This window comes from Gekko japonicus, unplaced genomic scaffold, assembly GCF_001447785.1.
Source record: "Gekko japonicus isolate JY-2015 unplaced genomic scaffold, Gekko_japonicus_V1.1 scaffold507, whole genome shotgun sequence".
Taxonomy (NCBI): Eukaryota; Metazoa; Chordata; class Lepidosauria; order Squamata; family Gekkonidae; genus Gekko; species Gekko japonicus.
Window position 1 is genome coordinate 918,863 of NW_015172020.1, and position 26,150 is coordinate 945,012.

Sequence of the window (26,150 nt, forward strand, 5' to 3'; positions counted from 1 at the left end):
GTCAACAGTGGGAGTGCTTCTAGTGTCCTGGCCCCACTGGTGGACCTCCTGATGGCACCTGGTATTTCTGGCCACTGTGTGACACAGAGTGTTGGACTGGAGGGGCCATTGGCCTGATCCAACATTGGCTTCTCTTATGTTCTTCTGTTCATCCAAATACTTTCCAGAGTCAGCCCTGCCTAGCTTCTGAGATCTGATCAGATTGGGCTTGCAGCCTGAGCTATCCAGGCCAGGGCATTTTGATTTGGTTACTTTACTCTGCTAGATCTCTTGAGGAAATCTGGATGCATCTTCCCCCTGGCTGCCTGTTCTCTCCTAGCCAGGGGTCGTTTCGTAGAAAAAGAGCTAGGGGGACTCATTAGCATAACTCATTAGCATATACCACCCCCCCTGACATCACCTGACATCCGCTTCGGGAGAGGGGATCAAAGTGCAATACAAGCCTCCTCCGAGACTTGATCACACCAATCTCAACTCTCTCTTGGGTCTTGATGCCTGCCAGTCATTCCCCCTGCCTGGGGGAAGCCGCGTTGGACCAAAATACAGTCCAAACTGCTGTAAGGAACACCCGTCCACCCTGAGCACTTACAGGGTGCATCAAATCGCCATTTTACCCCGACCGGAAGCAGGGGGCGGGGCTTCGTCGTGTGCCCCGCCCCTCACCCGGGGGAATGGCGATCCCCCGCTGTTCCCCCCCGAATCAACCCCTGCTCCTACCCAATACAGCTAGACTCTAAAATAGGTTTCCAGTTCCTGGTGGTTGGGACCAAACCATTTCTAGAAGCCTGACCATCCGATGCCTGGGATTTTCCTCTGCGCTGCTTGTGTGCCTCTCTCTTGTCCATCTGGGTGAAAACCACCATGGGGGGAGGTGCACGTTTGCATGGCTGTAGCCGCAGTCGGGTTTCAGGCAATTGTTAATAATTCAGAACAATTGAACAAGAAGGTGTTTGAAGTGCTCCTGCAGTTGTCACGGCTCAGTGAAGAAGAGTCGTGTGCAGCATTAATTAAGACTGGCCTGGGCTTTTCTGTTGCCTGGCATGGGAGTGATTCCGGCCATTAAGTTACTACAAGGTAATCGGAGCTCTGTCAAACATTAAATGGAAGCCTGCGTCACTTTGAGTAAGTCCAGGCTTTCTGATCCTAATCTCCGTGCCCAGCAGACGGGAAGACACCTACAGGGCTCACGCTCCTCTTTTAGGCAGGGGAAGAAGCTGCAGCTTGGCAGAAAGGCATCTGCTTTGCATGCAGAAGGTCCAAGGTTCAATCCCCGGCATCTCCAGTTAAGTCACAGGTGATGTGAAAGATCAGAGACCCTGAAGCGCTGCTGACGGTCAGAGTGGACCGTTCTGAGCTTGGTAGGCTAAAGGTCTGATTCGGTAGATGGCAGCTTCAAGTGGGTATCTTGGCTGTGGCTTGCTACAGTTGCCAAACAAGCTGTATAGTAGCATGAATGCCTGTCCTGGCACATCATTTCCCTTCTCTGTCCATTTGTTGTCGAAACCTGGAACTTTCAGCCTTGACCTGGATAGCCCAGGTAAGCCCGATCTCATCAGACCTTGGAAGCTAAGCCGAGGCAGCCCTGGCACGGACTTGGAAGGGTGGCCTCCAAGGAATACCAGGGCTGGGATGCAGAGGCAGATAATCTCAAACCACCTGTCTGAAACATCCTAGCCCCACTAGGGGTCGCCAGAAGTCACCATGACCTCCAGGCTTACAAGCACACAAACACACACACACAAAATACTCACCTAAAATAAAAAAACCTGGAACTTTCTCTCTGCTAGTCTCAATCACATCTACCTGATGCATACCTCCTGAGCAGGGGGACTTTGTATCCCCTGGCAAACTTTTGGCAATAAGTAAACATGTTGAGGGCTGCGGTGGCTCAAGTGGTTAAGACGCTGAACTGCAGGCTGTGGAAGGTTGGTAGTTCAGCAGTTCGAGACCCGGGTGCCGCATGACGGAGTGAGCTCCCGTCTCTAGTTCCAGCTCCTGCCAACCTTGCAGTTCGAAAGCAAGAAATTGCAAGTAGATAAATAGGTACCACTTCGGTGGGAAGGTAACAGCGTTTTGTGCGCCTTGGTGTTTAGTCATGCCGGCCACGTGACCACGGAAACGTCTTCGGACAGCGCTGGCTCTTTGGCTTGGAAACGGAGATGAGCACCGCAACCCTAGAGTCGGATTCGACTGGCTTTCGAGCAAGGGAACCTTTACCTTTAAACATGTTGCAGTGTGGGATGTTATCTCCGCTCTTTGCGTGAGCGTGGATGCATACTTATGCATGCACACATGAAGTTGCCTTGTGCCGACTCAGACCCCTGGTCCCTCAAGGTCAGTACTGTCCACTCAAACTGCAGTGTCCTGGGTCTCAAGTGGAGGTTTCTCATATCACCTGCGACCTGATCCTTTTAACCGAAGACGTCACGGATTGAATCTGGAACCTTCCGCATGCCAAGCAGGTGCCCTGTCACTGAGCCGCAACCCTTCCTGTTCTCGCATGTGCTCTTGAGTCCTCTGCCCCAGGTTGGCGATTGCTTGAAGGAAATGGAGCCATTCCAGCACCTGCAAGCAAAGAGAGCTTGAACCAAAGGAGGCCCCTTTCTTTTGTTGTTGTTCAGTCGCACAGTCGAGTCCGACTCTTTGCGACCCCATGGACAAGATCTTGCCAGGCCCTCCTGTTTTCCGCCGTCCTCTGAAGTTTGCTCAATGGTCCCTTTCTAGAAACAAGTTTTTTTTCTCTCTCTTGTGCGTTGATTGCAAATGAATTGGAAACCGGGCTCTGTTCACTGTGCTCAGAGCCATGTTACCATATCAGCTCCTGCCTTAAGTGGGGGTTGGAGTTCCTCTGGAGTTCATGGCATGCTAACCTGAGCGCTGAGGAAGACACAAAGTCCAAGTTGTGAATCCAGCATACTGATGTGGGTGGATGTCCTTTAAGTCTCCCTTCTCGAGGCGGAGAAGTCCCAGCGTGTGCTTTTGAGGAGATGCCTCTTCATCAGGGAGAAACCCTGAGATGGTGTTTGTCTTGCAGAAGCCAAGCTCAGATGGAGAGCTGTGGTGGTTTCATTCCGTTACCTTGCAGCCTTGGGTACATAAAAGCAAGAGAAAGTATTACGGAAGGGAGGCAAAGGTTATTATTTATTATCATTTGTTTGTTCCACTTTTACCCCGCCCTCCCCGCTAGGCAGGCTCAGGGCGGCTTCCAAGAACTGACAAGCAGTATACGTTCATAATAAATTATAAAACATCAATTAAAACACAGCAATCAATATAAAACATTCATTAAAACATTCATTAGATGGCGATAGAACTAAGGTGCAATTTAAGGACACATTCGGCAGTACCGCCGCATTAGATCATATAGGACCGGAGTTCACTACAGGGCGCAGCTGGTAAAACGTCGATCCTAGCAGAACGCCTGCCTAAAAAGTTCTGTTTTCACGGCCCTGCGGAACTGTGACTTCCAGTAAGACGGAGCTACAAATGAAAAAGCCCTCGTCCTGGTTACCATCAACCTGGCTTCCTTAGGGCCAGGGAGGTCCAGGCGGTTTTGGGATCCTGATCTCAGTGCTCTCTGGGGAAAGGCGGTCCCTCAGGTAGGCCGGTCCCTGATTGTCTCAAGTCGTATTAAACAGCAAGGCTGAGCAGAAGCCAGCTGTTTTTGGAGAGACGTTTCTCCTTCTGCCCTGGAGTGGCATGCCTTCTCACTGTTTCTCTTGAATTCAGAAGTCTGTCTTCAGGTTCCATCGGCCTCTTGAAGATTCTTCTCTTCCACTTGTGTTCCCCACTGTCCAGTAGATGGCACTGTACATTTTTTGGATAGGTCTTGCTCTGGTCCTTTCTGTAATGCCAGGTATGTGTTTGAACACATGCCATTTGGAAATGATTTTATTGCACATAGAAACCTTGGTGGATTAGACCACAGGTCTCTCTAATCCAGCATCCCATCTCCACCAGTGGCCAGTCAGATGTTTCTGGGAGCTCCATCATCGAGGCATGAAGACAGAAAGCAGGGTGATGTGGTGGTTAGACCAAGAATGGCAAGATCCGGGTACAGAGCCAGACCATGCCATGAAGCTTGCCGGCTGACTGTGGGACAGTCACTTTTTCTCAGCCCGACCTACCTCGCAGGGTTGCTATGAAAGGAAAATGAAGGAGGGAGGGCAATGTATACTTCCCAGAGCTCCTTGGAGGAAAGGCAGGATGTAGATAAATAAAAAAATAGAAGCCTTTCCCCATAAAGTGGTATTCAGAGATATACTACCCCTGGACCTGGAGGTTCCATGGGGCTATCAAAAGCTATTGACAAAGATTTATGCAACCTGATGAGAAACCAGAGTGGGCTATCAAAAGATATTGGGTGTTACCCTGGCCTGGATAGCCCAGGTGGGAAGCTAAACAGGGCTGACTCTTGGAAGGGCAACCTCCAGGGCATACCAGAGGCGGACTAATCAAGCCACCTCTCTGGGAAACGTCCAAGCCCCCAGTCAGGGTCACCAGAAGTCAACAATGACTTCCAGGCAAGCACACAAAACACACACACACACACAAAAGCTCCTGGGTGTTACTCACCCACCAAACACTTATCTAATCCCCTTTTAAAGTCAGTTAAGCCAGTGGCCATTATCAGGCGCTGTGGAACCCAATCCCTTAAGTTAATTAGGCTTTGTCTGAAAAAATGCTTCGCGTGATTTGGCCTGGCTTCGTCAGTTTCAGCCGGTGAGCCTGAATCTTGCTGTTATAAAAGAGAGATTTCTCTCTGGCTTTCGCCACACCGTTCTCTAATTGTGTGCGCATCCATGATACTCTCCCCCATTTTTCTTTGTTAAAGCCCCCAATTACTGAGCACTTGTAGACCTGACGTTTCAGCCCCACCCTGGTCATTGTGGTTCTGTGGGATACAGTGTCATTTCCCTGATTGAGCAAATGGGAAGGTGTTTGGCATTTTCAGGGATATCTGCACAGTGAGACCTGCTCTAGGAGGAGGAGCAGAGCTGGTCACTTTCCAAAGGCGATTGTTGGCAGGTAGGTTTTGAGTCAGTGATTGCTTGTCGGTCGTAACTTCGAGCAAAAATCCATTGCGACGCTAGCGCGTTCACTCGCTGTCTTTGGCTTCCTCTGAGTAGCTTCCAGCAAAAAGAGGGTGGGTTGCTCTTTTAAATCTGGAGAGCAAGACAACTGCCACAATGGTGTGTGTTTTTAAACTAATCGGGGGGGTACGGGATGGTTTCTTTGCGGGGTGGAGGGGCCTTCCTTCCCTCTGAGTTGTATGTCTGTCACCTTTCCAAACTACAGACCTCCTTCACCACAGAAAAGTACTTGTGACCAATGTTCCCTCTTAAGCTGTGGAGTCTTGTGAGCAAAAATTCTGCTTTGTGAGTTACTGGCTTTAAAGTTGTGAGCCAGTGATTTGGCTACTGCATAAATCAGTTAGCTCTGGAGCCCTTCTTCCTGAGCCAAGGCAAAAGTGTGTGAGCTGGAGGCTAAAAAATTGTGAGCTAGCTCACACTAACTCAGCTTAGAGGGAACACTGCTTGTGACTGGCCAGTAGTCCTGTTCTTGCGTGTGCGCGCCTTCACTTGTTGGCTCCTGGCTTTGGACTCTGGAGAATCTAGTGCTCTGTGGGACCCATCAAAAAGCCATTCTTCCGGCACTCTGTAAATTCACTTTGCATAAAGGATGTCCTGTTAGTTCCCATATGCAGATAATACGGGATGGACCTCCAAGCACAAGACACACCACCTCCATTTGGGGAGGAGCTGTTCAAAGTGGCAGGGGTTACTTCTGGGTCTTGCTGCTGTTTACCCAGGCAATATAGTAGCCCTTGCAGGGCTCTTTTTGTAGAAAAAGCCCAGCAGGAACTCATTAGCATAATAGGCCACACCCAACAGCAGAAACACATTAGCACATTAGGCCACACCCCTGACAGCACAGCTCATTAGCACATTAGGCCGCACCCCCATGTTCGCAGAAGTGTGGTCATCCAGCCACACCCACTTTTTGCTTCTTATTCTGTTTACCTTGTTTGTTGTCAAAACCCAGGGCCTTTTTTCTGTAGCAGGAACTCCTTTGCATGGTAGGCCACACACCCCTAATGTAGCCAATCCTAATGAATTTCTGCTGTTGGGTGTGGCCTGTTATGCTAATGAGTTCCTGCTGGGTGTGGCCAACTTGGGAGCCAGCCGGAACTCCGTTCCTGTGCGTTCCTGCCCAAAAATAGCCCTGAGCCCTTGTATTTACTTCCTTTGTCCTCCACTCTGTTCCCCATGGAGACCCGAAGCAGCTTGCTGCATTCTCCTCTTCCCCATTTTATCCTCACAACAACCCTGTGAGGTAGGCTAGGCTGAGAGAGAATGACTGGTCCAAGAGGTCACCCAGCGAGCTTCCATGGCAGAGTGAGAATATGAACCTGGGTTTCCGTGATCCTACTCAGACACTCTAGCCAGTACACCACAGTGGCTCTGGGGAGCCATTGGCCTCCACTTCCTATTTGTAAACCTTCCAGGGGCCTCTGGTTGGCCAGTTTATGAAACAGGATGCTGGACTGAATTTAGCATGACTGCTCTTATATCCTTATATGTCCGCTTCCATCATTTGTGGTGGTGGTGGAAAGCACCAGTTTGGTGTAGTGGTTAAGTGTGCGGACTCTAATCTGGGAGAACCGGGTTTGATTCCCCACTCCTCCATTTGCAGCTACTGGATGACCTTGGGCAAGCCATAGTTCTGTCAGAGCTCTTCTTGAAAGAGCAGTCTCTGTCAGAGCTCTCTCAGCCCCACCTCCCTCACAGGGTGTCTGTTGTGAGGAGGGGAAGGGAAAGGGAGTTTGTAAGCTGCTCTGAGTTTCTGAGTGAAGTGTGGGGTATAAATCCAATCTCCTCCTCCTCCTCCTCTGCCATCAAGTCACAGCCCACTTATGGCGAGGCCGTAGGGTTTTTCAAGGCAAGAGACGTTCAGAGCTGGTTTGCCGTTGCCTGCCTCTGCGCAGGGACCCTGGAATTCCTTGGTGGTTTCCCATCCAAGTACCCGTAAGGGCCAACGGCTTCCCAGATCTGATGGAACTGGGCTAGCCGGAGCTATCCATGTCAGGCCTGTGCCATAGCCACTGGTTTGGGGGCGGGGGCAGCTTACGTGATGCAGTTGTATCCAGATCACCTTTAAGTGTCAGTAAAACATTGTGAGGTTTAAAAATCCAGGATGATTGAAAGCCGGCAGCTGCTGGGAACAACCCCCAGAAGCGGGGAAACCAGGAGGGCACATGAAAACACAGCACAGACATAGCTCGTGATCTGCAGCCCAACACCTAAATACACAGAGCACCTTAAAGGCCGTGCATGTTCCTGAATGACGTCAAGAAGAAAGGGAAGAATGAACGAGGGGTGCGCGGCGTTTGGCATGCTCGAAGGGCACCACACAAATGCCAGCAATTAAGGCATTAGGACAATTACCTGCCTTTATTGCATTAATCGTGAATTGCTACCGTCGTCTCCCGGCAACCTGTGCTAACGGTTTCCTCCCTAGAGACCCACCAGCATCCGTTCTTTTCTCGGGCTGGAGACTCAGCGTCTGTTCCTTTCTCAGGCTAGCTGGAGTGCATTTGGCTTTGTATTTTATTTTCCCTTCAGTGCTAACCCTTGACTAGGGCAGCGAGAAGGTCGTACGGTCAGCTCAAGGGCGCAGAGAGACCGGCAGCCCGACCCCGTTTTCCCACCCTTGGCATTGCTGCTTCCAGGCGGCTGCCTGCGGGATCCAGCTGCATTCCCGCCCGTGCCCCCTTTTCAGACTGTGTGCCCCCCAGCGCTTGTCTGCTTCTCTGTTGTTATCACTGTTTAAGATGCTGCCAGAGATTCTCCACAATCCTTTCTGCCTCTGGCCTCTTGGCTACGATCCAGGGCCGAATGGGTCCCCATCTTGACAACAGGGTGGCTGCTTCCCTCCTCTTTAGAGTCTCCTGCCACACACACACACACACATACACACACGATCCTCGTTTGTTTGAGACTGAGTTTTGTGGAACTCCGCGTCCAACTGCTCGTGCCTGACCAGACCTTGGAGGTAACTGTGCTTTCCTACTGGTCTCCCAGGTGGGCTGCGGTTTCTCCCCCTCCCTGGAAGTTGGGGGAAGCGGAGAAAAAGTCCAGAGAGGGTTTAGCCCTTTGGACGGTTTGTGTTTTCTTCTGGCTCCCGTAATTTAAAATGGGTGTTTGATCACTGATACGTGGGTTTCCCTTTTGGCTCTTGGGAGACCCATGTGGATGTTAAGGGTTAAAGATGAAGATTGAGAGCGTGTGTGTGTGTGTGTGTGTGTGTGTGTGTGTGTGTGTGTAGTCCAGCGTACTTAACAGATTAGATCTGTTCACACTCACTCTCTCACCCCCCTCTCTTTCTCTCTGGCAACCTTTGATACTGGAGCAGGGAGGGGGGGGATAAAGGCTGTGTGCGGGGGGAAGGAGATAAGGACTTTCCACGCCAGACTTTCAGAAGCAGAGGATCTCTCCCGGCAGGTTTGTCCGAGCAAGTCTGGCTTTGTAAAAAGCTCTTTCTTCTCCCACTTGTGCCTGTAAATTTGTGCCTGTAGACTCTGGGGACTGAAGTTCCTTGAACCTCCCGTGGAAGTAAAGCTTCCCCGGCAGGAAGGAACACCTGTGCTTGTTTTCCCCTCACGTGCCGGCTTTTAGAAATCTCAAATGAAGACCGGAGAGTGAACCCTGCAGCGTATTGTGGTGTAGAATGTTCGGTTGTCAGGTTTTTTTGCCTTGGTCTCACTGTACATGAGACCGGAATGAGTTTTATCGGGAGGCGTTGTTTCCCCTAAGTGGAGTTTATTGTTTGCTCAAGTGTTAGCGAGGGTCTCCTTTCAAAGGCTGTGGAAGGCAAACAGATAGGAGGACATGGCAGAAATCCCGTCTTTCCTTCCCAGGAGTTGCAAATAAGCTAAACTGGTATCTTTTTATTAATCAAACATGCAGCCAGAGTCAATACTTGCTGACTCTTAAGTAAGTCCCGCTGTGTCCTGTGAGGCTTATGCTCAGTTAGACTGCGTAGGATTTGCAGCCTTAGGCTCACTGTAACAATATGCAAACTTCTGAGTTTGACAGAGCGCTTCTTCAGGCAACATGAGAGGTAGCTCATCTTCAGGAATCAAAAGGCAGTGATTGGAGAAGTTTCTCCCTCGTGTTCGGCTTGAAGTTTCATCGTTTGAAGCAGCCTAAGAGATACAGCCTGTCCTCAACATTTTGAGGACAATCCTAAGCAGTTCGAATCCTTGTCAGGTCTGTTCAGTGGGTTTACTGGCAGGGAAGCAACAGCGGCTAGATGGCCATCTGACAGCCATGCGGCTTCTGTGAACTGAGGCAGATCACGAAAGGGAGGGCAGGAAGGGTTGCCTCGGGGCTTAGTTCTCGTGGCCCTTTCTTACTTGCCTAGGGAAATGCTGATTGCCACTTTGGGGTCAGGAAGCCGTTTTTCTTCAGGGCGGTTTGGCCAGGGATCCTGGAGGTTTTTTTGCCCTCTTCTGGGCATGGAACAGGGGTCACTGTGGGTGTGGGGGGAGGTATTTGTGAATTTCCTGCATTGCGCAGGGGGTTGGACTAGATGACCCTGGAGGTCCCTTCCAACTCTATGATTCTATGATTGTACTCGGCAGAGCTATTTTTGGGCAGGAACGCCGGCTGGCTCCTGAGTTGGCCACGCCCAGCAGGAACTCATTAGCATAATAGGCCACACCCAACAGCAGAAACTCATTAGGATTGGCTACATTAGGGGTGTGTGGCCTAACATGCAAAGGAGTTCCTGCTACAAAAAAAAGGCCCTGGGTTTTGACAACAAACAAGGTAAACAGAATAAGAAGGGAAAGGTGGGTGTGGCTGGAGGAGCACACTTCTGGTAACATGGGGGTGCGGCCTAATGGGCTAATGAGCTGTGCTGTCAGGCGTGTGGCCTAATATGCTAATGAGTTTCTGCGGTTGGGTGTGGCCTATTATGCTAATGAGTTCCTGCTGGGCTTTTTCTACAAAAAGAGCCCTGGACTACTCGGCATTTCCCATCTTCTAGGACTGGGAGGAAGCTGGGAAAAACCCCATTCAGAATGTGGATTGAGTTAAATGAATGGCAAAGCAGTTTCCTTTTACAGTCCGAGAGAGCCCTCCTGGCCCAAGGGCATTCAACGGCCTTCCATAACACTGCTGGGTGTTGTGGTCAGGATGTTGGACATTGAGTCTCCACTCAGCCATGAGGCTGATCAACTCCTGGCTGCCTGTTAACAGCCAATGGGATGTGAGAGAGCCTGTTTGCAGTGGCACAACATTTCCCGACCCAGTGGATCCCAGGCTTTTGCTATTTTATTGATGCGTGTTGTGTGTGTTGTATGTGGGTGACCATACCAAGTCAATAGGGACTTGTGAGTCACCGTATCGAAAAAGACTGGGAGCCAGTGTTCCCTCTGAGCTGAGTTAGTGTGAGCTAGCTCACAGTCTTTTAGCCTCCAGCTCACACATTTTTGTCTCGGCTCAGGAAGGAGGGCTCCGAAGCAAACTAATTTATGCAGTAGCCGAATCGCTTGCTCACCACTTTAATGCCAGTAGCTCACAAAGTAGAATTTTTGCTCACAAGACTCCACAGCTTAGAGGGAACATTGCAGTGGGAACCACTGGTGTAGCGATCCAAGTGCTAGACTGTGGTCTGGGAGACCTGGGTTTGGATCCCAGCGGTGTTATGGAAGGTCGTTGGGTGCCCCTGGGCCAGGAGTGCTCTCTCGGCCTTGCCTACCTCTCAGGGTGGTTGTTGTGAGAATGAAATGGAGGGGGGAGCGATGTCGCAAACGGCTTTGGATCCCCACCATGGACAAAATCAGGGTATAGATCAGTGATGCTCATTCGGCAGCTTGCAATCCACGTGTGGCTCGTGGTGGCTCTTCCATTCCCAGGTGGGACACCTGCCCCATGTTCCCGGACAGTGGAAAACGCCGTTGCCCAGTAGACAGTGTGATTGGTGGGCGGTTCCTACCTTGAAACAGCTGCCAGAGGGAATGGAGGATGTGCGGTGCAATGGTTAGAGTGTTGGGATTAAAATCGGGGAGACCCAGGGTCAAGTCCCGCTTCTGCTGTGGCAGCTGGCTGGGTTACCGTGGGCCAGTCGCCCACTCTTAGCCTGACCTACCTCGCAGGGTTGTTGTGAGTATGGAAAGGAGAAGAATGGAAGCCAAGCTGGGTCCTCACTGGGGAGAAGGCAGTGTGTGAATGAAGGTCTTTTAAAAAGCCTCTCCGAGCTGTGGACCTCTGGCCGGGGGTGGGAGCAAAGGGCCCCCACCTTTCTCCGCTGCCTCTTCGCTCTTATCCCAGCATTCAGGCAGCTGTTGGGAGGAGAAGAAGAGAAGAGATTGGATTTATACCCCACTCTCCACTACCCAAGGGAGTCTCAGAGCGGCTTACAAACTCCTTTCCCTTCCCCTCCCCACAACAGACACCCTGTGTGGTAGGTGGGGCTGAGAGAGCTCTTGACAGAAACGGCTCTTTTTCAAGGACAGCTCTTATCAGAACCATGGCTTGCCCAAGGTCATCCAGCCAGGTGCAAGTGGAGGAGTGGGGAATCAAACCCGGTTCTCCCAGATTAGAGTCCACGCACTTCACCACTACACCAAACTGGCAAACCAAGCGAGACACAGAAGAGAGAGAGTAGTACTGCCCATGGCAAACATCCTGGGAGAGAGCCAGCTTGCCTTTTCTCCTGGCACCCTGGCAGCCTCACTCTTCCGCTGAGGAGAGGGTGAGAAGGCAGGGAGGGTCTCCCCCCCCCCGATACAGAAGGGGTGGCTGAGTCTCCGCATCGGTTGGCGAGACAGCTCTCTGTGCTCGGAGGTACTCTGCTAATTTAGAAGGTGGCCTGGATAGCCCCAGGCTAGCCCCGTCTCCTCAGATCTCGGAAGCTCAGCGGGGTCAGCCCTGGCTAGCATTTGGATGGGAGACCTCCAGGGAACAGCTGGGGCTGACGCAGAGCCAGGCAATGGCAAACCCCACCTCTCAAACAGCAAAAAGCCCAGTAGCTGCAGATTGGAAGGTCTGTTGTTCGGCGGTTCGAGACCCGAGTGCCGGTGACGGAGTGAGCTCCCGTCTCTGGCCCCCACCCAGAAGAAATTGCAAGTAGATAAATAGGTACCAGGAGCTGCGGTGGCTCAAGTGGTTAAGACGCTGAACTGCAGGCTGTGGAAGGTCGGTAGTTCAGCAGTTCGAGACCCGAGTGTGCCGCATGACGGAGTGAGCTCCCGTCTCTAGTTCCAGCTCCTGCCAACCTAGCAGTTCGAAAGCAAGAAATTGCAAGTAGATAAATAGGTACCACTTTGGTGGGAAGGTAACAGCGTTCCGTGCGCCTTGGTGTTTAGTCATGCCGGCCACATGACCACAGAAACGTCTTCGGACAGCGCTGGCTCTTCGGCTTTGAAACGGAGGTGAGCACCGCAACCCTAGAGTCGGATTCGACTGGCTTTTGAGCAAGGGAACCTTTACCTTTACCTTTTTAAATAGGCACCGCTTTGGTGGGAAGGTAACAGCGTTCCGTGCGCCTCGGCATTCAGTCATGCCAGCCACATGACCACAGAAACGTCTTCGGACAGCGCTGGCTCTTTGGCTTGGAAACAGAGATGAGCACCGCCCCCTCGAGTCAGATTTGACTAGCTTTCGAGCAAGGGAACCTTTACCTATCTTCTGTTATAGTATATATGTGTGTTTCATCGTGTGGCACACAGGGCATTCAGTAGTCCTGTGGCTCTTTTGGTTGATGGAGCCGTGCGAATGTGGCCATCTGTCAGCTGTGGAGTGAGTACTACTGGTAGAGATAAGTCTACATGCAGCCAATGAATCCTCTGTTCTGTCTTATTCCATAGCATAAGCAGTTTTTCCAGTGCTTAGTCGCTCTCTTGCTCTTTCTCTCGCTCTCTCTGTCTGCAGTTTCTTAGGCTATTTTGCAGGTTTTTCCTGCCATTCAGGTACTTCCATGAGCAAATAAGGTCAATAGTGCAGTGTTGCAAAATGCAGCCTTGGAAATTAGAAGGGCCTCTCTTGGTCTTGGATGCACGAGACGTCACCGGCTTAGGTGCCTCCTGGCCATGAGAAATCCCCACCTTGTTATCGCTGCAGGAATAGAGGCCCTGTTGACTTGCAGGGGAACAGATGAAGCTGCTGAGTCATGAGATGGGATCGGCTGTCTGCTTGGCTCTGTATCGTTTACTCAGACTGGCAGCCGCTCTCTAGGGCTCTGCTATGCGAGAGCCTTCTGCCGTAGGTGCCAGGGACTGAACCCGGGACCCATTGCATGTAAAACAGGTGCTCTGCGCCCACTAATCGGTGTGCTCCTTGGAAAGCCGTGTTGGGTATTACAAGTTGAAAACACTCAGTATATCTGGGGTTAAATTTTTGTTTATGTTACTCACAGGAAGTCACATATTTCTCGTGTAACCAATGTTCTTTATATGTAGAAAGCCCGGGAATTTTCTCCCTGATCTAAGGGTTTGATTGGGACTAAAGTGTCAAGGTGTATTACCATTTTATGGCTTCTCTTCCCATCTTTGTTTGGTGTTCTGAAGAAGAAGAAGAAGAGTAGCAATAATCTCTCTCCTTTAGTTTTGTCTTTGTAGAGTAAGGATGTCGCCGATTATGCTCTGTTGTTATTTTCATCCCAGTTACCCTTCCCATGCTAGAATTTAGTAAAAACATTATATTTTAATCACACATGGACTCTCAGTCTGAATTATTTTACTCTGGCACTGCTGGACTATATTATCTCTGCTAAATACCATTTTTCAATATCTCACTATCACCCAACAAGCCGTCTGTTTGGCAAGTTGGGCTAGATTCTCTTTAGGGTTTTTTTGTTTTTAAAAAGGCTCCCATTTGGTGAGATATGCTCAAATCACTCCTCTGCCATGGGCTCGGTATGTGGCCTTGGGCGAGTCACTCGTCTGAAAAAATTATAATGCATGGCAATTCTCATACCGAGCTAACTCTGAAGATGAGCATCATAAAGATTATAAAGCATAATTTAGATTAAAAGTGCTCATTTAACAATAAATGACGCTCTGCCAAGTTGTTGAACTTTTGATTGATTCCTCTTTCCCGAAGGCCTTTTCTCTGTCATGCATTCTGTGGTGAAATTCTCCAGATTTATTTATTTATTAGATTTCTACCCCGCCCTCCTGCCGAAGCGGTTCACAAGCTTTTTAAAACCAACATTCAGTTAAAACCAACAATTACAAAATATAAAATACAATTCCATAAAATCCCAGCGAATACATCCTGTGATAAAGTGCTAATGCGACACCACCAGCGTAATCGGTTCTTATTGGAACGCCTGGCGAAACAGTTCCCTTTTAATGGCTCCACGGAACTGCTGGAGGTCCCCTCGAGCTCTAATCTCATGAGGGAGCTCGTTCCACAGCGTTGGCACCACCAGGGAGAACGCCCTGGCCCTAGTTGCCGCTTAACCTAGCGTCCCTAGGCCGGGGGGGGGGGAGACGATTTTGCGTTCCCGATCGCAGTGCTCTTGGGGGAACATATGGGGAAAGGCGGTCCCTCAGGTAGGCAGGCCCCAGACCATTTAGGGCTTTAAAGGTCAAAAACAGCACCTTGAAGTGAATCCAGAACACTATTGGAAGCCAGTGCCTAGCCGATGGTCAAATAGGTGAATTCCACAACAATTCCACGCTTGAGGCTTGACTAATCCATCCCTTTGCGTAAACTCCCTTCTGAAAGCAACCTGTCGATTGATAGAATCACTTTTTCTCCCCCTTAAGCCCCCTCTAACCCATTTGGGAACTTCCCATTCATGAAATTAATTTCTATCCTCCTGTTTCTGTCTGTTGCTGTATGTGTTATCCCGTAATGTGATTTCTGCATAGTTTAAAATGCCGTGTTAATACTAACTTACACTTTGTGTCAGCTTCGTTCCAGATATTTACTTGGTTTTAATTTCCGCAGTCCTGATCATATTACATTGCTTATTGGGTGTCCCATCCTATTGATCGCATTGACTTAACCTGTATAATCTGCCTTAATTTTCTGTGAGATAGGCAGACTATAAGTAATGTAAAATTTAAAACAGTAAATTTCTCCCTGCAGAAGAACAAGTGAGTCACTGCTGTCTGTAACCTGGCCAAAAGACTGAATGGGTTGGTTGTTTGACTCAGGGAGCTAGTTTCTGTGCAGGCAGAAGTTCTAAGAGGCTGTGGCACGATTCTGTTTTCTACCCAGACATGCTCTGCACGGTCCATCGTTGCCCCAAATGGCAAATTTCTGGGTTGCAGTCTTGTTTCCTGGCATGCTAGATGTTGACCTCCCCTTCCGGTTCTAAGCAGGGCTCATGTTCTAAAGGTTCCTCTCGGGATTTGGATTAAAAATCTTAGTAAATTCAGCTGCTTGGATTCCTTTGTGTGCGATCTGCTTGCATCCGAGAAGAAGGCACGAGTTCCTTTTAGCAACGTTGGTGGCAGTGTCCCGTGGCACCGGATTCCTGCAGGGTGGGTGCTGCTGGTCAGCAGGCAGCCATGAACTGGTCTGTGATGGGATTCTCTAACGGGGACCTCATAACCAATGTCCCCTCTAAGCTGTCGAGTCTTGTGAGCAAAAATTCTACTTTGTGAGCTACTGGCATTAAAGTCGTGAGCCAGCGATTTGGATACTGCATCAATTAGTGTGCTCTGGAGCCCCATCTGAGCCAAGACAAAAATGTGTGAGCCAGGGGCTAAAAAACTGTGAGCTGGCTCACACTAACTCAGCTTAGAGGGAACACTGCTCATAACACACCATTTACCTGTGTGACATTGTGCGGGGGTTGATCTTGGCGCTGGCATTCTCCTAGACTCTCAGGGCCTGGACAACCCCAGTTACCACATCGGTCCTTCTTACGCGTCTCTTGTTCAGAATGGCTACCATAGGAGATTTTGGGGGTTTTCGCCACCAGGTAACAGCTGACTTATGGCAGCCCCATGGGGTTGTCAAGGCAAGAGATGTTCAGTTGGGTTGCCATCACCTGCCCCTCTGTAGGGAGCTTCCCTAATTGTCCCCCATCCAAATACTGACCAGGACCGACCCTGCTTAGCTTCCGAGATCTGATGCGATTGGGCTAGGCTGGGCTATCCAGGCCAGGGCTAGCCAATAGGGGATGGCGGGCTGCGTGTCTTAGCCGGGGGCCTCCTGCTGCTGTTATGCACAGCTCCTAGCGATTGGGGTGGCGTCAGGGTTTTAGCACGCGTTGTGGCTGCTGGGGTAGTCATATCCGCCAGTGACGTCTGCCTCCCTTTCCCAGGATGTGGGGCCGCCAGCTGCTGCGTCTGTGCACCGGGGCCCGCTGCCTGCCAAAGAACCTTTCCGAGCACCGACCTTCGTGGCAGCTTAGCTCCAAGCGGATTTTCCTGGGTTCCCCCCGTCGGCACCACACCACCCCTGCACCGCTAAGTTGTGCCTGGCAGCTGCACAGCGATCATCTAGGTAAGTAGCGTGGGAAAGGGAACCGTTCAAAAACTTCAGCTGGTGCAAAATGCTGCCAGTAGATCATTGACCAGTTTGCGCCAGTATGTTTGTAAGGCACCAGGGCCTCAACAGCCACCTGCTTGCTTCCAGGCACAGTTCCAGATGCTAGTTGTTCCATTGAATGCCTTTCAGAGCCTGGGACCCACATATCTAATCCGCTGACTTCCCCCATACGATCCCATGCACCCAATACATTCGCCTGGTGTTTGACAGTTCCCTCTATTCAGGTAGTTTGTTCGTTGCCAACCCACGCACACTTGTTTTCAGTGGCCTTTCGAACAGCCTTCCAGAAGAAGAGAAGAAGAAGAAGAGATTGGATTTATACCCCGCCCTTCACTCGGAGTCTCAGAGCGGCTTACAAACTCCTTTCCCTTCCCCTCCCCACAACAGACACCCTGTGAGGTAGGTGGGGCTGAGAGAGCTCTGAGAGAACGGCTCGTGAGAGAACAGCTCTGACAGAACTGTGGCTTGCCCAGGGTCATCTAGCAGCTGCAAGTGGAGGTGTGAGGAATCAAACCCGGTTCTCCCAGATTAGAGTCCGCGCACTTAACCACGACACCAAACAGAAATGGTACGGGAAAGCTCCCATACTCTCTCTCTACCATAAAAGGTGCAAAGTGGAACTATTTCAACGCAACTTTGGTGGAAGTAAATAATGAATGTGTCTGTCTGGCAGCTGGTGGAGGTATGTGTTGCAGGAGCTGCAGTTTTAACTTGATTTTGCACTAATTTCGGTGTTTTAACTGCGTGTGTTTCTGTTTTGTATATTGTGGAAAAGCACAATATAAATGTTTAAAATAAATAATCAGAAAAGAGTGGGGGCCAGGGGAAGATCAGATTCACTGTTCTGGATCAGGCCAAGGATCCATCTAGTCCAGCATCCTGCCTCCCACAATGGCCCACCAGACATAAGAACATAAGAACATAAGAGACGCCAATGTTGGATCAGGCCAAAGGCCCATCCAGTCCAACACTCTGTGTCACACAGTGGCCAGAAATACCAGTGCCATCAGGAGGTCCAGCAGTGGGGCCAGGACATTAGAAGCCCTCCCACTGTTGACCCCCCCCCCAGCACCAAGAAGACAGAGCATCACTTGCCCCAGAGCCCCTAGCTATACCTTGTGGCTAATAGCCACTGATGGACCTCTGCTCCATATGCTTATCTAATTCCCTTTTGAAGCCGTCCATGCTTGTAGCACCCACCACTTCCTGTGGCAGTGAATTCCATGTGTTAATCACTCTTTGGGTGAAGAAGTACTTCCTTTTATCCGTTCTAACCCGACCGCTCTGCAGTTTCATGGAGTGCCCACGAGTTCTTGTATTGTGAACAGACGCCTCTAGGTGGGGCCTGGAGATCTCCCAGAGTTACCGTTGATGTCCAGTCGACAGAGGTCTGTTCCCCTGAAGAAAATGGCTGCTTTGGAGGGTGGACTGTGCGGCCTCATGCCTCTCCTCAAACCCACCCTCCCCGGGCGCCAACCCCCAAATCTCCAGGGATTTCCCAAACTGGGGTTGACAACCCTATCTGGGAAGCCCAGACGGAGCGCATGAAAGCAGTATCGGCCTCCCCCTGCTAGGCCTGTCCAGCAGCTGAGATCCAGGGTCTCATAGGTCCTGACTGGTCCTTCTTAAAAACCTGTCTCTGAATGCTTACTGTAGCAGATGGCACTGGGCATTCCTTCTGCTGCTTCTGCCACGTAGAGTTCCAGGCACTTGAAGTTTGGTGGGGGGGATAGATGGAACAGCAAGGTGCTGGGGGAGAGGCAGACCTGAAAATGGGGAGGCCATCGATGGCAACAACGATGGGGGCAGGAGTTGGGATTTCCCCTCTCCACAAGTCCTCGCAAGTCCGTCCCCCCTCCTGTGTATGCAATTCCAAAAGGTAGCCGTGTTTGTCTGTTGCAGCCAAAGCAAACTGCAGCCTTGTGCCTCTGACAGTCTTGTGAGTCTGCAAAGACTAACACGTTTTTTTAATTCCAGCCTAAGCTGGATATGCCACACACACCCCATAGCTAGCCATCCAAAACAGTCCAGTGGAGCCTGAGCGGTGGGTGTTGCCTTCTGACACACGTCCGGTGATGTCAGGGGGTGTGGCATATGCAAATAAGTTGTGCTGATGAGTTATGCTAATGAGCTCCTGCACCTCTTTTTCTACGAAATGACCCCTGTTGATGTCACCACGAGTCTAAGAACGGCGGTGAGTGGCGCTTCTGTGGAGGAGTTAACGTTATTGGTTGTTGCACAGACTGAGAAAGGAGTAGAGTTCGGCTCTTCCCAGCTGAAAAAGATAAATAACAGACTTATCAGGAGGGTCCCTGCCCTGGATGGCCCGGGCTAGCCCGATCTCGTCAGATCTCAGAAGCTGAATAGGGTTGTCCCTGGTTAGGCTTGGGTGGGAGACCAGCAAGGAAGTCCAGGGACGCTGTGCAGAAGCAGGCAGTGGCAGACCCCCTCGAATAATCTCTTGCCCTATATTGTATGCTAAATGGTGGAGAAGAAAGGAGACACCTTCGAAAGAAGAAGCGATAACCAAACTGCTCGAAACTGCTGAAATGGATAAACTAACTTTAATTCCGAAAGGACAAAAAGAGGAAAACGTTGAAAATATGTGGTCCAGTTTTTACAGATGGATTGAAGAACACATTAAATGACCCCTGTACACTACACAACCGAAATAGAGGACAACAAGAACATTTATAATAAAATGTGCAAAAGCTTTACTTAACAATATAAGGTGTAGAAATATACTTTTTTACTTAGAGTTGTATGGGTAACTTAGCAGATGATTCAAAGAGATGGATAGATTCTCCCATTGAATGTTTGTAACGCGTATCTGTTTGCTTTTGTTTCTTTGTTTTTGTGCGTTTGACATGAAATAGAAAATTGTTTTAAGAAAAGAAAAGAAACATCTCTTGCCTTGAAAATCATACAGGGCTGCCTAAAGTTGGTTGCAGCTTGATGGTACTTTCCAATGTTCCCTCTAACCTGTGGAGTCTTGTGAGCAAAAATTCTTCTTTGTGTGCTTGTTGTTGTTGTTCAGTCGCACAGTCGAGTCCGACTCTTCGCGACCCCATGGACCAGGTCACACCAGGCCCTCCTGTCTTCTGCTGTCCTCTGAAGTTGGCTCAATTTCATGTTCGTTGCATCTATGACACTGACTAACCATCTCATCCTTTGCCGTCCCCGTCTTCTTTGACCTTCAATCTTTCCCTCTTTGTGTGCTACTGGCATTAAAGTTGTGAGCAAGCGATTTGGCTACTGCATATATTAGTTTACTGTGGAGCCCTCCTTCCTGAGCGAGAACAAAAATATGTGCACTGGAGGCTAAAAAACTGTGACCTAGCTCACACTAATTCAGCTTAGAGGGAACACTGCTTTCCACCTCTGCTTAGTTGCCCGAGGAGCACCCACAATGGTGCGCCCAGGCCTTCCAGCTTGCAACCACCTTCTTGCTTGATGTTTGATCGCCTGCTGTGTTGCCTCCCTAGAGCTGAAGTTTGGGGACACCCTCATGCGCTTCGACTATGTCTGGCTGCGCGACCACTGCCGCTCCGCCTCCTGCTACAACACCAAGACCAACCAGCGCAGCCTGGACACGGCCAGTGTGAGTGTGGATTTGTGCATCAGGCCCAAGACCGTCCGGGTGGATGACACCACGCTCTTACTCACCTGTGAGTCTGACAGCGCATCCCTTTCTCCTAGAGGTGGGGGGTGTTGTGGTGGAGGGATATATCCTTGCAAGAAATGGGCATCTGTTTTTTGAAATCTGTGATCTTTGAATCAGACCATTTGGGGGAGGGGGCAGTTTCGTGCCTTTGTCCTCGTAGTGGAAATATGTCGGCTGGTCCTACTAAAGATTCAGATACTGAAGCATTGTGGATCTGGGGAGAGAGACAAATCATGCCCCTTCACAGCCTCTGGTCTGAGAATAAGCTTGCCAATTGGTCAATAATTTCTTTTTCTACTTGGGGGTTTGTTTGTTTGTTTTTTTGCACTTCTAGCGAAACAAAAGACAAGGCCAGTCTTGATACCTTCCCCAGCTGTGTTTGGGTTTTTTAAAAAAAAATTTCCAGTCATAATGCCACCAAATCTTTTAGGCTCTGCTAGTGACCAAGCTCCAGCCTTTGGAAGTGAAGGGGAAAGAGCAGTTCTTCTAGATCTACTCTTCCTGTGAACCCCAGCCCTGAGCAAAGTGGTTTCCAAACATCCTTGCAGTACACCCAGAATCCGTACCTGCAATTGTTGCCATCCCTTACCTGAATAGCAGCAGTCTGAGCCTTGTCTTTAGGTTGACGGGTAACATCCGTGAGCATCACCACTCACCCTTTCCCCACATGTCTTTGTTTTGCCGCAGGGCCAGACGGCCACGTGACCAGGTATGGGCTGGAATGGCTCCTGGGGAACAGCTACGAAGGGCAGAAGCAGCAGGTCATGCACCCCCGCATCCTCTGGAACGCACAGATCTACCAGGACGCCCAGGTGCCCTCCGTGGACTGCCAGAGCTTCCTGGAAACCAACGAGGGCCTGAAGGCGTTCCTGCAGAACTTCCTCCTTTACGGGATTGCCTTTGTGGAAAACGTGCCCCCGACCAAAGAAGACACGGAGATCTTAGCGGAGAGGGTCAGCTTGATCAGGTAAACCTTCTGGCATCTTGGGACACCTTAGCTTGATTCGAAGAAGGCGAAAGACTGTGCAGAAGTAGTTATTCTGTTAAAACATTTGTACTCCATTTACCTCTCCAGTGGGGACTGGAAGCAGCTTACTCCATTGTTCTCCCCTTCTACGTTTTATCCTCTCAGCATCAACCCAAACATGAACGCACACACATGAAGCTGCCTTATACTGACTCAGACCCGCAGTATTCTCTACTCAGTGGCTCTCCAGGGTCTCAGGTGGAGGTCTTTCACAGCCTGGTCTTTTCAACTGGAGAGGCCAGGGATTGAACCTGGGACCTTCTGCATGCCAAGCAGATGCTCCACCACTGAGTCACGGACCCTTTCCCTGAAGTCGATTAGGCTAAGAGAGAGACAGATGGGACCTGGGTCCTCCAGTGAGCTTCAGATTGGGATTCGAAACTGGGGCCAAAGCATCGCTATAAATGTTTGAGTTCCAACAGGAGTGTGGTGTCCAGGAGCCTGCAGTCTCTGCCGTTGCCACCTTTGCCCTTCTCTCAGTAACGCTTGGGTGATAGCCCCATAACCAGGGCCTTTTTTGTAGAAAAAGCCAAGCAGGAACTCATTAGCATATTAGGCCACACCCCTGACAGCACGGCTCATTAGCATATTAGGCCACACCCCCGTGTTACCAGAAGTGTGGTTATCCAGCCACACCCACCTTTTGCTTCTTATTCTGTTTACCTTGTTTGTTGTCAAAACCAAGGGCCATTTTTTGTAGCAGGAATTCCTTTGCATGTTAGGCCACACACCCCTAATGTAGCCAATCCTAATGAGTTCCTGCTGTTGGGTGTGGCCTATTATGCTGATGAGTTCCTGCTGGGCGTGGCCAACTTGGGAGCCAGCCGGAACTCCGTTCCTGTGCGTTCCTGCCCAAAAATAGCCCTGCCCAAAAATAGCCCCTGTGATATGCTCCCCCTTCTCCGTGCCTTTCCGTACCCTGGGGACCTTCAAAGGCTGACCGGGGCCACCGCCTTTTACAGAATCTAGAGAAGATGAGTAGTAGCAATATGGTTTAAGGCGGCTTAAGGCAGTTTCACGTGCTCCTTCTAAGTTAGTATCTCCTCCCTTGCACTGGGAAAAGACAACATTTCAAACCATTAGGCAACAATGGAGGTGTTTGTTGACATTGCACGGACTTGGGGAAAATTGTTTTTTAAAAAATGTTAACATCGTAAGGGTCTTTCCTCCAGAGCAGTCAGAACAGCCAGGAGATGAGTTCTTTGAGCCAGGCTGGGAATGTTTTAGTTCTCAACTAGCCCAAGATTTCCTGTTTTGACTGGAAGGTTAGGAGGGCAGCCTTGGTCCTGGGAGACCAGAAGTTCAAAACAAGGCGCTGGGCTCCGGAGGGATGGCGGGAAAGCAAGAGTTTCCTTCCAATTAAAACGAAATTGCCGGGCTGACCTTGGCTTCCCCTGGAGGGTGAGGAAGAAAGGGATTGGCACCAGCTTCCTGCCCTCTCCCTCCCCAGCCCAGAGGCAGAAGGGCACGTGTAGGGCTCCAGGCAGCCTCTCTGGCCTGGGAACTCCCAAACTTCAGCCCTGGCTATGCCGGATGATCTTTCCTTTCTCCCCTTCCCACCCTTGGTTTGCTAAGGCCTGGCTTATTATTTTTTTCCTCCCGATCTGTGTTCCTCCTTAGTTTCTGTCCAGCCCATCCCATTTTTAAAATAAAACATTTGACTCTTGCAAGACTGCCACTGACGTACAGGATGGGACTTGGTGTTTTTCACCCCAGAAGGGCAGGGTCAAACTTGGGCCTCTTTCTGCCAAGCTGTGATCGGGACGCTTGAGGTTAGTGTTAAAAAGCAGCCTCAAGGGCAAACGTAGCTTTGGATCAGGGCCACCATGCAGAGGCAATGGGGGGGGCTTAACACTTGCCCCTGACACACCCACACACTCCATTTCTCCAATGGAAATCAATCATCAATCTGCTATCCGTGTTGTACTCATTTTTTAACCTGCAGTGGTTAATAGCGGTTCAAAGTGAGGGGTGTGATTGCTGCCGGTGGGGGCAACACAGGGATGGATTTTTTAAAACCCGTTCCATTACCTGTGCGGCACTCATTCGTATTGGACCTCCCTGCAGCTTTCTTTTAAATTTAAAAACCTAAACTGGAAGAATCGAGCTCCATCCATCGGCATAACCTGCCGCTTGCCCTCAGTGACTCGCGCTTCCAAGCAATGTTCCCTCTAAGCTATGGAGCCCTGTGAGCAAAAATTCTACTTTGCGAGCTATTGGCCTTAAAGTTGTGAGCAGGAGATTTGGCTGCTGCATAAATTAATTTGCTCTGGAGCCCCATCCTTCCTGAGCTGAGACAAAAATGTGTGAGCCAGAGGCTAAAAAACTGTGAGCTAGCTCACACTAACTCAGCTTAGAGGGAACACTGCTTCCAAGACCACGATTCTTTCTTTGGAGGAAGGCCTGCTGAGCTCTGTGGGGGTTTCATTGGAGTGGGATGCAGTTGCCAACTTCAGGGTAGGGCCTGGAGTCCTCCTGGGATTACAGCTGCTCTCCAGACTACAGAGATCAGCCGCCCTGGGGGAAGCGGCAGGTTTGGAAGGCGGTCTTCAGTGTAGACCATAGAGTCTGTCCTTTGAAGCTGTGGCAGACCATCGAGTCCAGGAGAAAGAGAAGTCCTGTGCCTACATCTCCAGGAATTCCCACAATGGAGTTGCCAACCTCAGTGGGACTGTCACCCAATTAAAAACAGTCATCATGAATTAAATTTAGTTAATGAAATCTACATATGAATAAAATGATAGTGTGGGGGGGCGGGAACATACTTTGCTTGGCTTCAGCCAGGTCACACTCATGTCTGAACAGCCCCTGTTGTAGAAGAGGCATTCCCCTTTTGCGTAAGAGGAAAAACAGGACCGCCCCAGAAGAACACGACGCGCACAGACACCCTTTCTAGATTCTACAAGTTCCTTGAATAATTAGCGGCTTTGGATTGACTTAAAACGACATCCCTGAGTAATCAAGTAGCAGATTCCCCCCCCCCCACCCGATCAATTAGTCTAGCCAGCTAATCAGCTCACAGGGAACATAAGAAGAGCCCCTCTGAATCAGACAAAAAATAACGATTGCACAAAAATGGAAGCAAAAAAAAAATGCCCCTACACTAACAGAATGGGGGGGGGGATCTGGGATTGCTTCATGTATGCACCTCCTATAACTCTTCAGCTTTGCTGTCAGAAAAATATCAAAAGAGGTTCCAGGCAGTTTGGTTTCCTATGATCAATTATTTAGGAAACAGTGAAACAATTCCAAACAACCCGGTCTATAGAATTTTACTGTACTTTTGATTGCATTTTATTGTATTTGATTATACTATAATCCAAAATAGCCTTATTATTAGCATAATTTCCTGTTTGTTGACTAATAGAAATTTTTTTACTTGTAGTTATCTGATGACCTTGCTAATGCAAAGCTTCGATCTTCTCTTCTGCATCCTCATTGAGCGTTATCTAGTGTTGAAACAGTGCTGACAAAACTATTGAAGATAATCGTTGACCCAGCTCATGCAGGACTTTGATCCCTTGTTTTTGTATTTTTTAAAATTGTCAAACGATGTTGAAAATTTAATAAAATACAAATTTTAAAAAAAATCAGACCAGTGGTCCATCTAGTCCAGCATCTTGTTTCACGCAGTGGCCAACCAGTTGCCTTGTGGGGAGGGAAGCCAACGAAGCCCAGGTGCCTCCGAGCTCTGGGTTTCTCCAGGATCTAGCCTGGAGTGATGCTGCATAGAACCGCACTGTATATTTTGCATCCCAGCTGAGGAAACACACACGAGACTAGACTGCACAGGTAGTTCCAAGGCACTTGCCCTTTGGGCATTCGCACGGATGGTCTTCACAGCCATAGTTAGCAGCCTCCCACTTCAGGTGTTGCTCTGACTCTTCCAGAGAGCCCTTTGTTGACCAGATAAAAGGTGGGATGGGGCTGGGTGCCGCAGCTGCTGCTGGCAAAGGGAGCTGTGACTCTTGAAAGCGAATACCCTCCCGAGTTTTTTTGGTCTCTAAGGTGCTGCTGGATTCGAATCCAGCTATTCAGCTGTTGCGATCTCTCTGCTTTTCTAGGGAGACAATCTACGGCAGGATGTGGCACTTCACCTCTGACTTCTCCCGTGGAGACACAGCCTACACCAAGCTGGCTTTGGACCGCCACACGGACACCACCTACTTCCAGGAGCCCTGCGGGTACGTGCCAGTTTCATATGAGGCAGCAGAAGGAAAGATGGGCGAAAGGTTAACAGTGAATGGTGGATGTGGTCCCTTATTTGTTTAGGTTACAAGTTTGTCGTGTTTTCAAAGAGAAAAAAAGAATGTTTGAGGCAGCGTACAGATGACATCACAGCAATGCACAATGTTGTTGTTGTTCAGTTGCACAGTCGAGTCCGACACTTCACGACCGCACGGACCACATCACGCCAGGCCCTCCTGTCTTCCGTTATGCTCCAGAGTTTGCTTAATTTCATGTTCATTGCCTCGATAACACTGTCTAAACATCTCATCCTTTGCCGTCCCCTTCTTCTTTATAAAAACACACAAAGATTTAAAATTGATTACATTTTTTTCAACAAGTCAGTAAAAGCAAAGTAAAAACGAAGTACTATATCGTTGCTATCGCTGTGCTTGATAAGAGACAGACAGTTAACCGCGTACGTTTCTGTCAGCCAGTGGATCTAATATACCTCCACATATTTGCATATGAGGAAGCCTAGAAGCAAAAAAAAAAAAAAATTGCCAGCTGCCTCTCATTTTCAGCAGGCCTCTTCTTAGACACGGAGCATTCTCCTGAGGCTGAAGGGGAAAACACCCCGTATAGGGCATTGATGCTCCATTGGTTCCTGAGATTTCAATCAAGCATGACTGTCAAATTGACCTTTATTTTATGTATTACAATTATTTATATCCTGCCCCTGGGCTTATACTTGGTTAAAACAAACAAATTC

The 26,150-nt window shown here is 49.6% G+C and overlaps 1 protein-coding gene across 1 annotated transcript in view; it reads left to right on the forward strand.

Annotated features, from left to right (window-relative positions):
* The window catches only part of TMLHE (trimethyllysine hydroxylase, epsilon), a 43,188-nt gene that overhangs the window by 7,998 nt on the left and 9,040 nt on the right, over positions 1-26,150 (forward strand). The window contains exons 2-5 of the mRNA XM_015420497.1: positions 16,294-16,475; positions 20,006-20,188; positions 20,872-21,151; positions 25,276-25,395. Coding sequence (XP_015275983.1) covers positions 16,295-16,475; positions 20,006-20,188; positions 20,872-21,151; positions 25,276-25,395 — 764 coding nt within the window. The 5' untranslated portion in view covers position 16,294. The remainder of the gene's footprint in view (positions 1-16,293; positions 16,476-20,005; positions 20,189-20,871; positions 21,152-25,275; positions 25,396-26,150) is intronic.